General features: G+C 42.5%; 2 protein-coding genes across 2 annotated transcripts; both read left to right on the plus strand.

Annotated features, from left to right (window-relative positions):
* Positions 1-9,342: 9,342 nt before the first annotated feature.
* On the plus strand, positions 9,343-9,855 carry LOC131419817 (interferon alpha-2-like). Its single transcript, XM_058565344.1, has one exon. It carries the CDS (start codon positions 9,343-9,345, stop codon positions 9,853-9,855), a length of 513 nt encoding a protein of 170 aa, XP_058421327.1.
* A 4,413-nt stretch (positions 9,856-14,268) lies between these two features.
* LOC131419818 (interferon alpha-4-like) lies at positions 14,269-14,823 on the plus strand. The gene has a single exon (XM_058565345.1). It carries the CDS (start codon positions 14,269-14,271, stop codon positions 14,821-14,823), a length of 555 nt encoding a protein of 184 aa, XP_058421328.1.

Raw genomic sequence — 14,823 nt, forward strand, 5'->3', positions numbered from 1 at the left:
ATCAGATGTATGGTTTGCAAATATCTTCTCCCAATTGTTAGGTTGTCTTTTCGTTTTGTTGATGGTTTCCTTTGCTGTGCAGAAGCTTTTTAGTTTGATGTAGTCCCATTTGTTTATTTTTTCTATTGTTTCTCTTGCCCGGTCAGACATGGTGCTTGAAAATATGTTGCTAAGACCGATGTGGAAGAGTGTACTGCCTATGTTTTCTTCTAGAACTTTCACAGTTTCAGGTCTTACATTCAAGTATTTAATCCATTTGGAGTTAATTTTTGTGTATGGTGTAAGGTAAGGGTCTACTTTCATTTTTTTGCATATGGCTATCCAGTTTTCCCAACACCATTTGTTGAAGAGACTTTCTTTTCCCCATTGTATGTTCTTGGCTCCTTTGTCAAAGATTAGCTGTCCATAGATGTGTGGGTTTATTTCTGGGCTTTCGATTCTATTCCATTGATCTGTGTGTCTGTTTTTGTGCCAGTACCATGCTGTTTTGGTTACTATAGCTTTGTAGTCTATTTTGAAATCAGGGAGTGTGATACCTCCAGCTTCGTTCTTTTTTCTCAGGATTCCTTTAGCTATTCGGGGTCTTTTGTTGTTCCATATAAATTTTAGGATTCTTTGTTCTATTTCTGTGAAAAATGTTGTTGGAACTTTGATAGGGATTGCATTGAATCTATAGATGGCTTTAGGAAGTATGGACATCTTAACTATGTTAATTCTTCCAATCCAAGAACACGGAATATCTTTCCATTTCTCTGTGTCTTCTTCAATTTCTTTCAGAAATGTTTTATAGTTTTCGGTGTACAGATCTTTCACCTCTTTGGTTAAGTTTATTCCTAGGTATTTTATTCTTTTTGTTGCAATTGTAAATGGGATGTAATTCTTAATTTCTCTTTCTGCTACTTCGTTGTTAGTGTACAGAAATGCAACTGATTTTTGTATGTTGATTTTGTATCCTGCAACTTTACCATATTCGTTTATTACTTCTAAAAGTTTTCTGGTGGATTCTTTAGGGTTTTCTATATATAAAATCATGTCATCTGCAAATAGTGACAGTTTCACTTCTTCCTTTCCAATTTGGATCCCTTTTATTTCTTTCTCTTGCCTGATTGCTCTGGCTAGGACTTCCAGTACTATGTTAAATAGGAGTGGTGACAGTGGGCATCCTTGTCTGGTTCCTGTTCTTAGAGGGATAGCTTTCAGTTTTTCACCATTGAGGATGATATTAGCTGTGGGTTTCTCATATATGGTCTTTATTATGTTGAGGTACTTTCCTTCTATACCCATTTTATTCAGAGTTTTTATCATAAATGGATGCTGGATCTTGTCAAATGCTTTCTCTGCATCTATTGAGATGATCATGTGATTTTTGTTCTTCATTTTATTAATGTGGTGTATTACGTTGATTGATTTGCGAATGTTAAACCATCCCTGAATACCTGGAATAAATCCCACTTGATCATGGTGTATAATCTTTTTAACGTATTGTTGTATGCGATTTGCTAGTATTTTGTTGAGGATTTTCGCATCGATGTTCATCAGTGATATTGGCCTGTAATTTTCTTTTTTTGTGTTGTCCTTGTCTGGTTTTGGTATCAGGGTAATGTCAGCTTCGTAGAATGAGTTAGGGAGCTTCCCCCCCTCCTCAATTTTTTGGAAGAGTTTGAGAAGGATAGGTATTAAGTCTTCTTTGAATGTTTGGTAGAATTCACCAGGGAAGCCGTCTGGTCCTGGACTTTTATTTTTGGGGAGGTTTGTGATTACTGTTTCGATCTCCTTACTGGTGATTGGTCTATTCAAATTCTCTACTTCTTCTTGATCCAGTTTTGGAAGGTTGTATGATTCTAAGAATTTATCCATTTCTTCCAGATTGTCAAATTTGTTGGCATATAGTTTTTCATAGTATTCTCTTATAATCTTTTGTATTTCTGAGGTGTCTGTTGTAACCTCTCCTCTTTCATTTCTGATTTTACTTATTTGTGCCTTCTCTCTTTTTTTCTTGGTGAGTCTAGCTAAAGGTTTGTCAATTTTGTTGATCTTTTCAAAGAACCAGCTCTTGGTTTTATTAATTTTTTCTATTGTTTTTTTGGTCTCTATTTCATTTATTTCTGCTCTGATTTTTATTATTTCCCTTCTTCTACTGATTTTGGCCTTGGTTTGTTCTTCTTTTTCCAGTTCCTTTAGGTGCATTGTTAGATTGTGTATTTGAGATTTTTCTTGTTTGTTGAGATAGGCCTGTATTGCTATAAACTTCCCTCTTATCACCGCTTTTGCTGTATCCCATAAATTCTGGCATGTCGTATTTTCATTTTCATTTGTCTCCAGGTATTTTTTGATTTCTTCTTTGATTTCTTCGTTAACCCAGTCGTTGTTCAGTAGCATTTTGTTTAATCTCCACGTATTTGTGGCTTTTCTGATTTTCTTCCTATAGTTGATTTCTAGTTTCATACCGTTGTGGTCAGAAAAGATGCTTGGTATTATTTCAATCTTCTTAAATTTATGGAGACTTGTTTTGTGGCCTAATATGTGATCAATCCTGTAGAATGTTCCATGTGCATTTGAAAAGAACGTGTATTCTTCGGTTTTTGGATGGAATGCTCTGTATATATCTAGTAGGTCCATCTGTTCTAGTGTGTCGTTTAAGGCGAATGTTTCCTTATTGATCTTCTGTTTGGATGATCTATCCGTTGGTGTAAGTGGAGTGTTAAAGTCCCCTACTATTATTGTGTTACTGTCTATTTCTGTTTTTATGTCTGTTAATAATTGCTTTATATATTTAGGTGCACCTACATTGGGTGCGTAGATATTTACAAGTGTTATATCCTCTTGTTGGATTGTTCCCTTGATCATTATGTAATGCCCTTTTTTGTCTCGTTTTACAGTTTTTGTTTTAAAGTCTATTTTGTCTGATATGAGTACTGCTACCCCAGCTTTCTTTTCATTGCCATTTGCGTGGAGTATCTTTTTCCATCCCTTCACTTTCAGTTTGTGAGTGTCTTTAGGTCTGAAGTGTGTCTCTTGTATGCAGCATATATATGGGTCTTGTTTTTTTATCCAGTCAGCCACCCTATGCCTTTTAATTGGAGCATTTAGTCCATTGACGTTTAAAGTAGCTATTGATAAGTATGTACTTACTGCCATTTTTTAACTTTTTTTTTTTTTCCTCAGTGTTTTAGTAGTCCTTCTCTGTTCCTTACTTCTTCTATACAGAATTGATGGTCACTTTAGTTTGACCTCTGTCTGAAAGCTGTACTCTTTAACTACCCTCCTCCCTCCTTTTATGTTTTTGATATCATAGCCAACCTCTTTTTTGTGCATTTGTATCCATTACGTTCTAATCATGGAAGTAGATAATTTTTCCTATTTGTGGTCTTCTCTTTTCCCCTTAAATCAGTCCCTTTAACATTTCTTGTAACACTGGTTTCTTGGTGACAAACTCCTTTAATTTTTGCTTATCTGGGAAAATTTTGATCTCTCCTTCCATTTTGAATGATAACCTTGCTGGGTAGAGTATTCTTGGCTGTAAGTTTTTTCCTTTTAGCACTTTAAATATATCGTGCCATTCTCTTCTATCCTGTAAGGTTTCTGCTGAGAAGTCAGCTGATAGCCTTATGGGGTTTCCTTTGTATGTAACTTGACATTCTCTTGCGGCTTTTAGGATTCTCTCTTTATCTTTAATTCTGGACATTTTGATTATGATGTGTTTTGGTGTGGGCCTCTTTGGGTTTATCTTGTTTGGGGCTCTCTGTGCCTCCTGTACCTGGATGTCTGTTTCCTTCCTTAGGTTAGGGAAGTTTTCATCTATTATTTATTGAAATAGATTCTCTGCCCCCTTGTCTCGCTCTTCTCCTTCCGGGACACCTATAACACGGATGTTAGTGTGCTTGATGTTGTCCCAGAGGTCCCTTAGACTGTCCTCACTCTTTTTAATTCTTTTCTCTTTTACCTGTTCACCTTGGGTAATTTCTTCTAGTCTTTCTTCCAGCTCACAGATCCGTTCTTCTGTATCCTCTACTCTGCTTTTGAGTCCCTCTAATGAATTTTTCATTTCCAGTATTGTATTCTTCATTTCTGATTGGTTCTTTTTTATATCTTCCATTTCTTTGTTGACATTCTCACTGAGTTCATCTATTCTTCTCCCCAGATCAGTAAGCATCCTTAACACTCTTAGTTTGAACTCTCTGTCAGGTAGGTTGCTCATTTCTGTTTCACTTAGTTCCTCTTCTGGGGTTTTGTCCTGTTCCCTTACTTGGAATGTATTCTTTTGCCTCCTCATTTTGCCTCTTTCCCTGTGCTTGTGTCTATGTATTAGGTAGGTCAGCTACGTCTCCTGCTCTTGGATAGGTGACCTTATGTAAGTGATGCCTTAGGAGGCTTCCAGTGTGCTTCCCTCAGTTCTCAATGTTCCAGGGGTGGCCCCTATGTGGGCTACGTGTGTCCTTCTATTGTGACCTGTTAGCTCTCCCTATAGGCGCCCAGGGAGGCTGAGTTATGCTCCTGGCCAGCTGTTGTAATGCTCAGCTGCTTGTAGTTGTTGTGGGCCCTTCAGTCTCTTTATCAGGTGTGGGGAGCCCCAGCACAGTTGACTGCAAGTTCTAATACCACATTTGTGTTGCAGTATTTCTTTTAAGTGAGTAGGCCCCCAGTGTGGCAGGTTGTTAGGCTCAGGGCCTTACAATTGCTGTAAACCTCTAGCCTATTAGGTCTCTTGTCAGCTCTCTGAGGATTGCAGCTGGGTGGGGCTGCCCTTAGGCACAGGAGCACCCAATTGTTTCAGGCTTTGGAAGGTGGGGCAAACCTCCTATGTGGGTCTTTGAGAAGCACAAGTCTTCTGCAGCTGACAAGCCCTGTTGCCCACAGGTCCACACACACAGTCAACACAGTCCTGCCCCGTGTGAGCGCCCCAACCTCCCCAAGCGGACCCAGTCTCTCCATGGCAGGAGCCCCACACACTCCGCCACTGCCCCACACTCTCCACCCGCTCCTTGTGCACACCCTGCCCCGCTCAAGTCGGCTCAGTTGCCAGGCTGCAGAGAATCCAGTCACCAATCTATGCAGGCCCACAAGTTGCCTGAGGGCTTGTTGCTGGGTGGGGCCAGTCTCTAGGGTGGGCTGCCTGCCCTGGCTGAGCTGGATTAAATCGGTGCTCTAGCGGGTGGAGCAGACCCTGGGCTAGCAGGTCTCAGGGAGAACTCCAATGGCGTCTGTGTCAGCACACTCACACCAGGCCACAACAATGGCCGCCGCCAATGTCCCAGTCCCTGGAGAGGTCTCACCCCTCACTGAGATGCACTCAGGGCCTATTAGGTGAGTCTCTTGTCACGGAAGCACTGTGCACCTTTCTTTCTGGTGATTTTAGGATGCTTTCTGGAACGGGTGAGTTTGTGCGCGGGCCCTTTAAGAGCCAGTTTTAGTTTCTTTGTGAACCGGGTTTTCTGGGGGTACTACCCAATGCTTTAGTAGCAGGCAAAGTCAGATATTATGCCGCTGGTCTCGATTGTGCTGGGTCCACAAAATGCCCACAGCGGGGGCGCTCCCTGGCTCAGGGCCCCATGCTTCCAGGGAGGCTGCGTACCTGTGAGCTGCTCCCGTTGGCCGTGAAGCTGGCGGCCTGTGAAGGTGGCGTTTTTCTCTCCAGAAGGGAGTCTCTGCCTCTTCCACCTCAGTTAGGATTGTCCGTTGTTGCAGGAGTTCCTCTTATCCAGTTTTCAGTTCTGTCTCAGGGGTAATTTTTCCACGAGTAGTTGTAAATTGGCTGTGTCTGCGGGAGGAGGTGAGTTCAGAGTCTGCCTATGCCGCCATCTTGACTCCGCCCCTCTCTGACCATATTTTGGAATCCCAACCTGACGATTATTAAGCTAAGCCCTCAGAACACAAAACAAGCTTGGTAAGTTTTTTTTTTTTTTTTTTTGCTGTTCTTAATAAATATTTACAGCTTCCGGAACCTTTAGTTTGAGCAATCATGCTGGAAGTTGGCCAGCTCAACTCTCTAAAAATTTCTCTCTTACCTGGTTCTTAAAAAAGGAGTCCCACAGGCCAGCCCTGTGGCCTAGTGATTAAGTTTGGTGCGCTCCACTTTGGCAGCCTGGGTTTGGTTCCTGGGCATGGACCTACACCACTTGTCGGTAGCCATACTGTGATGGTGACTCACACACAAAACAGAGGAAGATTGGCAGAGATGTTGGCTCAGGGCGAATCTTAGGGGAAAAAAAAAGAGTCCCACAGTGGTAACTGTAATTTTATCTTATCTTGGGTCATCTTGCCAGCTATTTACAGTTATCCCCATTTCGTTAAGCACTTGCAAGTTTCAGCACGAAGCCAGCTGGAGTTCTGAGAGGAGACTGCTCATTTAGGAACTGGTTGGCTTTCAGAAGCTCAATTCCCTGTTTTTCTTTTAGTTTTATTTTACTATAAAGTCTGAATAATTTCTAGGGACAGCATAGTGGGTCAGACACTCCCATGAGATTCTCAGTCACCTGAAAACGCCCTACAGCTGGGAGGAGCTGGTGTCCCTTCTCTTCAGTTTGCAATAAGTTCAGACTCTCATTTCTCTATCAAGCTGTTTGTTCAGACTTTAGAAACACAATTCTTTCCAAAACAAAGCCAAATTAAAATGGTCAGCCTAACGCCATTCACTCCAAAGTTCCCCTTGGCCTCCCCTGGCCTAGGAAATTCCCCCTAGGTTTCTTTTTCCTAGGAATTACCCCTAAGTGCATCTAACCTAGGAAATGTACTGGTAGCCCCTTAAGATACCTAGTCTTAAGGCTCAAAACAGCTCATATAAACTCTGGACCATCGACTTAAAATAAAGAGGTCCAGGATTCAGAAGAACTCATTGGGGTCACCTGAAGAATGCAGGGATCTGGGGGGGGTGCTCAATGTGCCCTTATTGGTCCAAATGCCAGTTCAGTGTAGATTCCAAGTGGTCTCCAGCACGTCTCTCTGAATTCCTGCTGCAACTATGCCAAGAGATGTGGAAGTCAATAATCTATAATCAATCTATAAATCAAAATTGTGGTGAGTTTATTATGAGCCAAGTTTGAAGACTATACCCCAGGGCCTTCCTTCTCCAAGGAAGGAACAGCACCAAAGAAGTGGGGTGTACAGAGTGGTTATATACCAGCTTGCATACATCATATATGACAAGAATATCTCTTTTACTACTATCATGAGATGCTGAGCTGGCACAGCAGGTCAGTGGTCACAAGGTGAGCACAGCAGGTCAGTAATTAATCCTTAGTGTTTAGGGAGAGATGCTTATCCTAAAAGAAATACCAATGTGGTGGAAGCTACATCCCTGTCTTTGGGGCATCTTTCTTGTCTTTGGGGGAGAGTAAATGTTTAAAGCAGATATACAGTGCATGCTCCACAGGCCACATCAGGTTATTTTGGAAAAACACGGTCAAGTCGAATAACTTTTACACCAAATGGCTTCCTCTTACACTCCAATATATCCTATTGCTTTTCACTTACTGAACAATATTAACATAACATACGATAATCTGCACAGTCCACGTTCAGCCAAGTCAGAGTAGGTTTGATTGCAGCTCCCTTAAGTCTCTCAGGGCTCTGTATATGGAGGTCCCTCAAATAAACTCTAGGAGACGGGACTGTCTGCAGGAGAGTAGCAGAGCAAAGCCCAAATTCCTCCCTTAGATCAGTATCCAGCACATTGAGGAAAGAAACCTGACAGCGCACTTGAAGCTCTTTGCAGAGAACCCGCCTGAAGGAAAGTTGTCTGACCAAAAATGGCTGCTCTGTGAAACAGTACAAATGAGATAAATAGGCCCTTTCCTCCTCCTCAGTTTCAGACCATCTCTGATGATATTTTTTAATGGCACAGGTAAAAAAGAAAAAAAGTTATAGATACCAAGGAAATGGTTAAAAAAATATATGGGGGAGAGGGTGAGGAGAAATAGGACACCTCTCGATATTCAGCAGGGGAAGATCACAACCTTAAATCAAAAGCCAATTCCTGGGTTAGCATCAAGGTCACGTGAGCAAGTACTTCCCTCAAGCACGGAAGTTGAGGAGGCACCAAATCTAAATCACGGAAGTTGAGGAGGCACCAAATCTAAACCATCAAGATAAATACTATTTTAATCCAATATTAAAAAGTGAAAATTAATGCCAAAATATCCGTGATAAACAAAATATCAAAATTTTAAATAAAGACAAGAAATGACCCGGCCCTGCAAGGCCCTCAGAGTCTCACGAAGGAAGGGGGCACCGTGTCAACGAAATGTAGGCAAATTCCTCAGTCTGTAAAATCCTTACCAAAGCAAATTCAAAGCCCTGACCTGCTGAATGTCCTCAGCGGCTTGTACACAACACTAATTCTTCTCCAACAATACAGTCAAGGTGCGGACCTGTGACAGTCCTTTCAGCAACGTGAAGTGAAAAAAAAAGTTATTTACGATTGTCAGGGTGCCCCGAGACATTGGCAATCCTCTCAACTGAAAACAAGTAAAGCAGTAATCTTGAAAATATTATCGCGTTTACTCCCATTCAACCTAGGAAAGAATTATTATATTAAATTCTTCTTTAGGTATCAATGAAATATAGTTTAAATGAAGTTCGAGTTTAATGAAATGCAGTTTTAACGCTAAAAATATTTTAAAATTTTGTTTGATATTTATATTTAATATTGAAATATTTTAATCGCAAAAATGTTTAATAGAATGCACTGTCCCTATTCCCACTTTTCAGTTTCTCAATACTGTCCTCCACCACGTTCCCGCTGTCGCGCTGACAAGTCACCAGGAGAGTCACCGAGCACGTGGGGGGCACCCGCCGCGGCCCACGGCCCCGGCCCCCCGTCTCTGCATCTGTCCCCGCGTCTCGCCCTCACACTCTCCCGAACCTGTAAACACGACTCAACCCGCTCGGATTCCAGCCTCAGATCCTCGGGAAACGGGTTCGCTGTAACAATGGCCCCGCTGAAGTGTCTGTGCGAAAGGAAAGCGCAAAACTCAGGCGAAAGCGCAGAAAACGCCGGCTTCTGTGCTCGCCCCCTGAGAGACACGTCCCCGGCGAGGCCGCCGCCACGCTCCCTCCTCAGCAGTCAGGGCCGCGGAAAGGGAGTTTTCTTCTTCACTATTAAAGCAACGCAAAGTCGGTCCCCGACGCCCCGACTGCATCTCCCTCCAGCGGCCCGAACGACTGAAAGCAAAACTCCCACGTCTGCGCGTCTGAATCCCGGGCGTCAGGGAGGCCCCTGCGCGCCCTCTGGCGGCCGCCTAGAGAATCCCGCGTTCCGGGCAGCCCGCGAAGAAAACTGCGCTCATTGCTCAGCGGTGCCCGCGCGCCCCCTGTTGGCCAACTGGTGAATCACCGGAGTTCTCCATGGCCCAGATCCACTGGCTAGTGGCAGGAGTGATGTTCTGCTCCATCCCTGCCTGCTCTCTTGGCGGGGACTCGCCTTGGACCGGTAGCCTAGGAAAAACGGAAATCCTCATGCTGTTGAGACAGCTGGCAAGTATCCCCTCTCAGTCATGCCTGAATGACAGAACCGACTTCAAATTTCCTGGGGAAGCAGAGACTATCACCCATATTGAGAGGACACAAGGCACCTGTTTCCACCAGGAGATGCTCCAGCAGATCTTCAACCTCTTCAGCACAGAGCACAGCCGTGCTGCTTGGAACAACGCTCTCCTCGACCAGCTACTTTCTAGACTTGATCACAGCCTGGAACAGCTGGAGCAGATGGAAGAAGAAAATCTGGCTTGTCCCTATTTGGGAATTGTTGTCCGAGAGTACTTTCAAGGAATCCATCGCTATCTGAAGGAAAAGAATTTTGGCCCCTGTGCCTGGGAGATTGTCAGAGTGGAAATGCAAAAGTGCCTTTCCCTCATGTAACAATCTTCAAAGAAAAGCCAGCAAATAAAGAAGTTAGACTCGTGACTCCCTAATCAACTACATTATTGTTTGCTAAGCCTCACCAAAGCAATCTCGACTTATATTTCTGCACCAGCTGAAAAATACCTGAAACGAAAATCATGAGAATATTTAAAAAATGTATTGTGCATTATGAAGTCACAAAAATTTCTATGGTCTATTTCCTTAAATAAACAATTTTGTGACCACTTTTTGAAATTTATTTAAGGTCTGGAGGGTATTTGCTGTTCCCAAAGGGTGAAGTTCATTTTCTTAAGGAAAGATTCTTCAGGATAGTATATGGTTAAAGATACTTGTCAGTTAAGTTAATGCTCGCTGCTGTAACAGACAAACAGAAAAGTGTAATTTGATCGTAATAGAAACTTATCTTTCCTTCACAAAAGAGCACAATGGCACTTCTGATTAGATAAATCTTCTTTTCTTTTTTGTTTTTTCTTTTTACTGAGGCAGATTCACCCTGAGCTAACATCCGCTGCCAGCCAATCTTCCTCTTTTTATATGTGAGCCACCTCCACAGCACGGCCACTAATAGGTGCGTGGTGTAGGTCCACGCCCAGGAACCCAACCCAAGCCACCAAAGCAGGGCATGCCAAACTTAACCACTAGGCCACCAGGGCTGGCCCAGTTGAATCTTCTTGTTGACTCTTCTCCAAGCAGTGATTCAGGGACATGGTACCCTCTATTTTGCGGCTTAGGCATGTTCAGCGTGTGACTCCCAATCTGTCTGTGGTACTTGGGTCTATTCCACTTGGTTGTAAAGAGAAAAAGGAAGGTGGATCACATGGGATGTTTTCAAGGGCCAGGACCATACAGGGCAATATCACTTCTGCTCACATTAGTTGGCCTGAATTTCTTCTCATGGGACTTCTAAGTGCAGAGAAGTTGGGAAATAGACTCCAATCGGGTGACTGATGGAAGAGGAGACAAGTTCAGTGAAGAAGGCCACTCTCCATCATTGCACTCTTTGCACTGATGCTTTTTGAGACGAAAAGAATAATAAATGTGTTTGCTGCACAGACTTTATGTAAAAATAGAAAACTGACCCAAAATCTGATTCCACCATTGAAACCCGGGGAGATGACATGGATGTCACTCGTTCGAGTTCACAGTATCATTGACCCTTTGAAAGAAGCGTTCAAGTTGAGGCCCAAAGGTGGACTAAAGTTGGAAAATAGCCACGAGTGTGGAGACAACACAAGTTGTTTCCTTATTACCTGAGGGAGCCCAGGAAAGTACGACCAGGTAGCCCCTTGCAGGTATTGAGGATACTGGAATAAAAGTGGAGAGTGAGTCTTCCATTCATGACCAGGCCTAGGATTCCCATCCTGATATTCGAAATATTGAAAATGCACACTTGAAGAAAATATCCCTGCAAACAGTTTTTTTAAAGTACACTACACAATATTAAATTCTACTTCTCTTGTAAAATTATGAAGAATTGACACAGTGTCTTTAGAGCTATTGTCCTCTCAAATCATAGCTATCTAGCATATATCGGTGTTTTTCTTTCTCCTATTATTACCATGATTATTCTGCTCGTGCACATTGATTGAGCTCCTCAGAGGGTTAGGACTAGAATAGATGCCTAGGAAACAAGGTTGGGTAAGATGATTTTTCCACCCACAGGTATTTTACAGACTCCTGGGGGGTAGTCTAAGGAGAAAATAGGTCAGGTCAGTTTTTAGTCCATTCGGGCTGCTTTAACAAATTAGCATCAAGTAGGTAGGTTATAAAGAGCTCAAATTTTAAGGTCACAGTTCTAGAGTCTCGAAATCCAAAATCAGAGTCTCAACATGGTCGAGTCATGGTCAGAGCCCACTTCCAGGTCCCACCCTCCCGACTTCTTCTACCCTCATGTGGCAGAAGAGCAAAGGATCTATCGCAGGCCTGTTCTATTGCAACGCTAATTCCCTTCGGGAGGGCTCCACCCTCCCCCCCAATCACCTCCCAAAGGCCCCACCACCTAATACCATCACCTTGCGTTTAGAATTTTTCAGTGAATTTTGTGGGGACACAGTACCATCACACAATATTCCCACCACAGCAGGGCATTAAAGCCCACACGCCTGGCACCTGGAGGAGAGCTACAGCCCTGCTTACTGCATAAAGCAGAACGAGCAGGTTAGCAGGCAAAAACAGCAGACCAAGTTCTCAGAATCTGGACTCTTGATTTCCCACAAGTTTACTTCCAGATTTACTTGAAGTAATATTCTAAACTTTACACGCCAAATTTCGGAAATCACACTGAAATGGGGTCCACTATCCCATGGGAATGGGAGGAGATAACAGGAGGCAGATGACCATACATCATTCTTTGCGAGGAGACTCCAGAGGCTCTCAGGGTGAAGGTAGGCAATTGCCACTTCAGTAAAGAGCCACCAAAACGTAACGTGGTCAATTGTGTGGCTGCTGTGAGCTGTGTCAGTCAGGGAGAGGGTGACGTTAGATATGTGGCTCTGTGTATGACACCAGGCTGGTTATTTCCTATTATCACAAAGTAGATGGTAAATTAGAGATGAGGTCATATGTGTGAGTTTAATACAGCACTAGGCCAAGGCTGAAAATCGTGCTGCTCTTGCAACTTGAATCCCCAGAGCCACATGCACCTTAGAGGAAATAGAATCCTATTGGTTCTAGCAATAAACTCAGCAGGCATTATTGCCATCAGTAAGATTAGAGTGTCTTATCAGCCATGTCTACTATAATCCTAGCCAATGTAGCCGTGATGAAGCAAAATAGCTTGGTCATTCAGGAACACCCTCCAGCAGGAAGAGAAAATCTGAGAAGCTTCTTTAGTAAAAATTATTTATTTAGTGATTGCACTGGGCCTGGTGCCAAGGATAATACAGTGAATAAGACAGAGTCCAGTTACCAAGGAATTGATTTGCCAAAGATGGTCTCACCCCTACCATTTCAAGAGCAGGAATGGAGAGGGCCAAGGAACATAACTTCTTATGCAAGATAAAAAGAGTTCAGGATCGGAGCTGAAAGTTAATTCTTTACATGATAATAATATTCATCCAGTTCTGAATTTATTACGAAGATGGTTTACTTTTGTTTGAAAAAAATAGACTTGGATTGGAACCTCTGCAAGTCCTATAGGATTGGTGAAATTTAATGCAAAAATACAAAGAAAGATTTAAATTGATAATGTTGTCTAAATCGTGTATTGTCACTGTGGATGATATTGCTCCCAAAGGTACAAAAATTAGTTCTTAAGGGTGTGAACATATCTTAGACATTACAATGCCTTGTGGTGCTCCAAAGCTCAGCCCTGTCCAAAAATATCTTATTCCTTAGCACTCATTTTCCTCTTTGGGTTTTCTTTGTGTATCAGACTGGAAGCACTGACATGGAGTGCATGAAATGTAAACTGTATGCAAAATCAGTGCTACAAATCTACGGTGACTTGATGGCTCATTGGAGAACTTTCTCTCCATCATCTGCTTGCTCTCAAAGCCATATTGTGAGAGGCAGCCTTCTTACTTCCGAGCTGCCATTGACTGTCCTGTGGATGCTGCTTATGTCTGAGCCTCAATGTGACGTGGGCCTTGAGAATTAAATGCAAGTACTTTGTATTTTATGATTTAATTCTACTAAAGTTATTCAACAGATGAATAATTACATCAAGCACTAAAAAAATGTTGACAATATCTAGATAAATATCTAGCGACTAGTGAAGTTAAAAATTATTTTCTGATTGAAACAAAGTTAAAAGTTTACTTAAATACATGCTAAGAAAGTAATTTATTTTTTCAATGGTTTTTAGCAGTTTTCATAGAGTTTTAAGTATATCTATACATTGGTATTATTATAAAGTATTTACATAAAATTTGTTTGAATATGTAATTGGCTACATTACTATTTATTTAAGTAATACATTACATTAAAAGTCACTTTGTAAACTTAAATATAAAGTAAAAATAAATGTCAATAGCTTTTAAATTTAACTTGGAGCTTAAAATTTTTAGTCATTCTTAATCCTGCACTGAATAAAGAGTAAATTTTGCACTTGCTTTTTCTATATGTAAAGTAGAGATATAAATAGGGTACATAAATAGATATATAGTATATCTGGGTTATCAAAATGTCATCAGGTCCATTAGGAAAAAATATCTAAAAAGGCTCTGGGGGCAGGGGAAGGGGAGGCAATAATGGGAAAAAAAATGTTTGAGAAATGCTCCTCTCACCCATTTGGAGAGGGCAAATGAAAAGCAAAAACAGAAGCAGAAAGTAAGGGAAACATTCAGAAAATGGAAACCGGCACGTGCCCTATTTAAGACACATGCACAAACAAAGGTTTTCAGAGAACCCAGAGACCAAGGGTCACAGGTCACTCCCTCAGCCAGGCCAGCAGCATCTGCAAGATCCCCAATGGCCCTACCCTTTTCCTTCCTGACGGCCCTGGTGGTGCTCAGCTGCCACTGCATCTGCTCTCTGGGATGTGAGCTGCCTCACACCCACAGCCTGGATAATAGGAGGACCTTGATGCTCCTGGAACAAATGAGGAGAATCTCCCCCTTCTCCTGCCTGAAGGACAGAAATGACTTTGGATTCCCCCAGGAAATGTTTGATGGCAACCAGATCCAGAAGGCTCAAGCCGTCTCTGTGGTCCATGAGATGATCCAGATCTTCCACCTCTTCAGCACAGAGGGCTCCTCTGCTGCCTGGGATGAGACCCTCCTGGACAAATTCTACACTGGACTTGATCAGCAGCTGACTGACCTGGAAGCCTGTCTGACCCAGGAGGTGGGAGTGGAAGAGACTCCCCTGATGAATGAAGAGTCCACGCTGGCTGTGAGGAGATACTTCCAGAGAATCACTCTGTATCTGCAAGAGAAGAAATACAGCCCTTGTGCCTGGGAGATTGTCAGAGCAGAAAAATCACCAGATCCTTCTCTTCATCAACAAACTTGCAAGAAAGATTAA

This window comes from Diceros bicornis, chromosome 22 (assembly GCF_020826845.1).
Source record: "Diceros bicornis minor isolate mBicDic1 chromosome 22, mDicBic1.mat.cur, whole genome shotgun sequence".
In the NCBI taxonomy this organism is placed as follows: domain Eukaryota; kingdom Metazoa; phylum Chordata; class Mammalia; order Perissodactyla; family Rhinocerotidae; genus Diceros; species Diceros bicornis.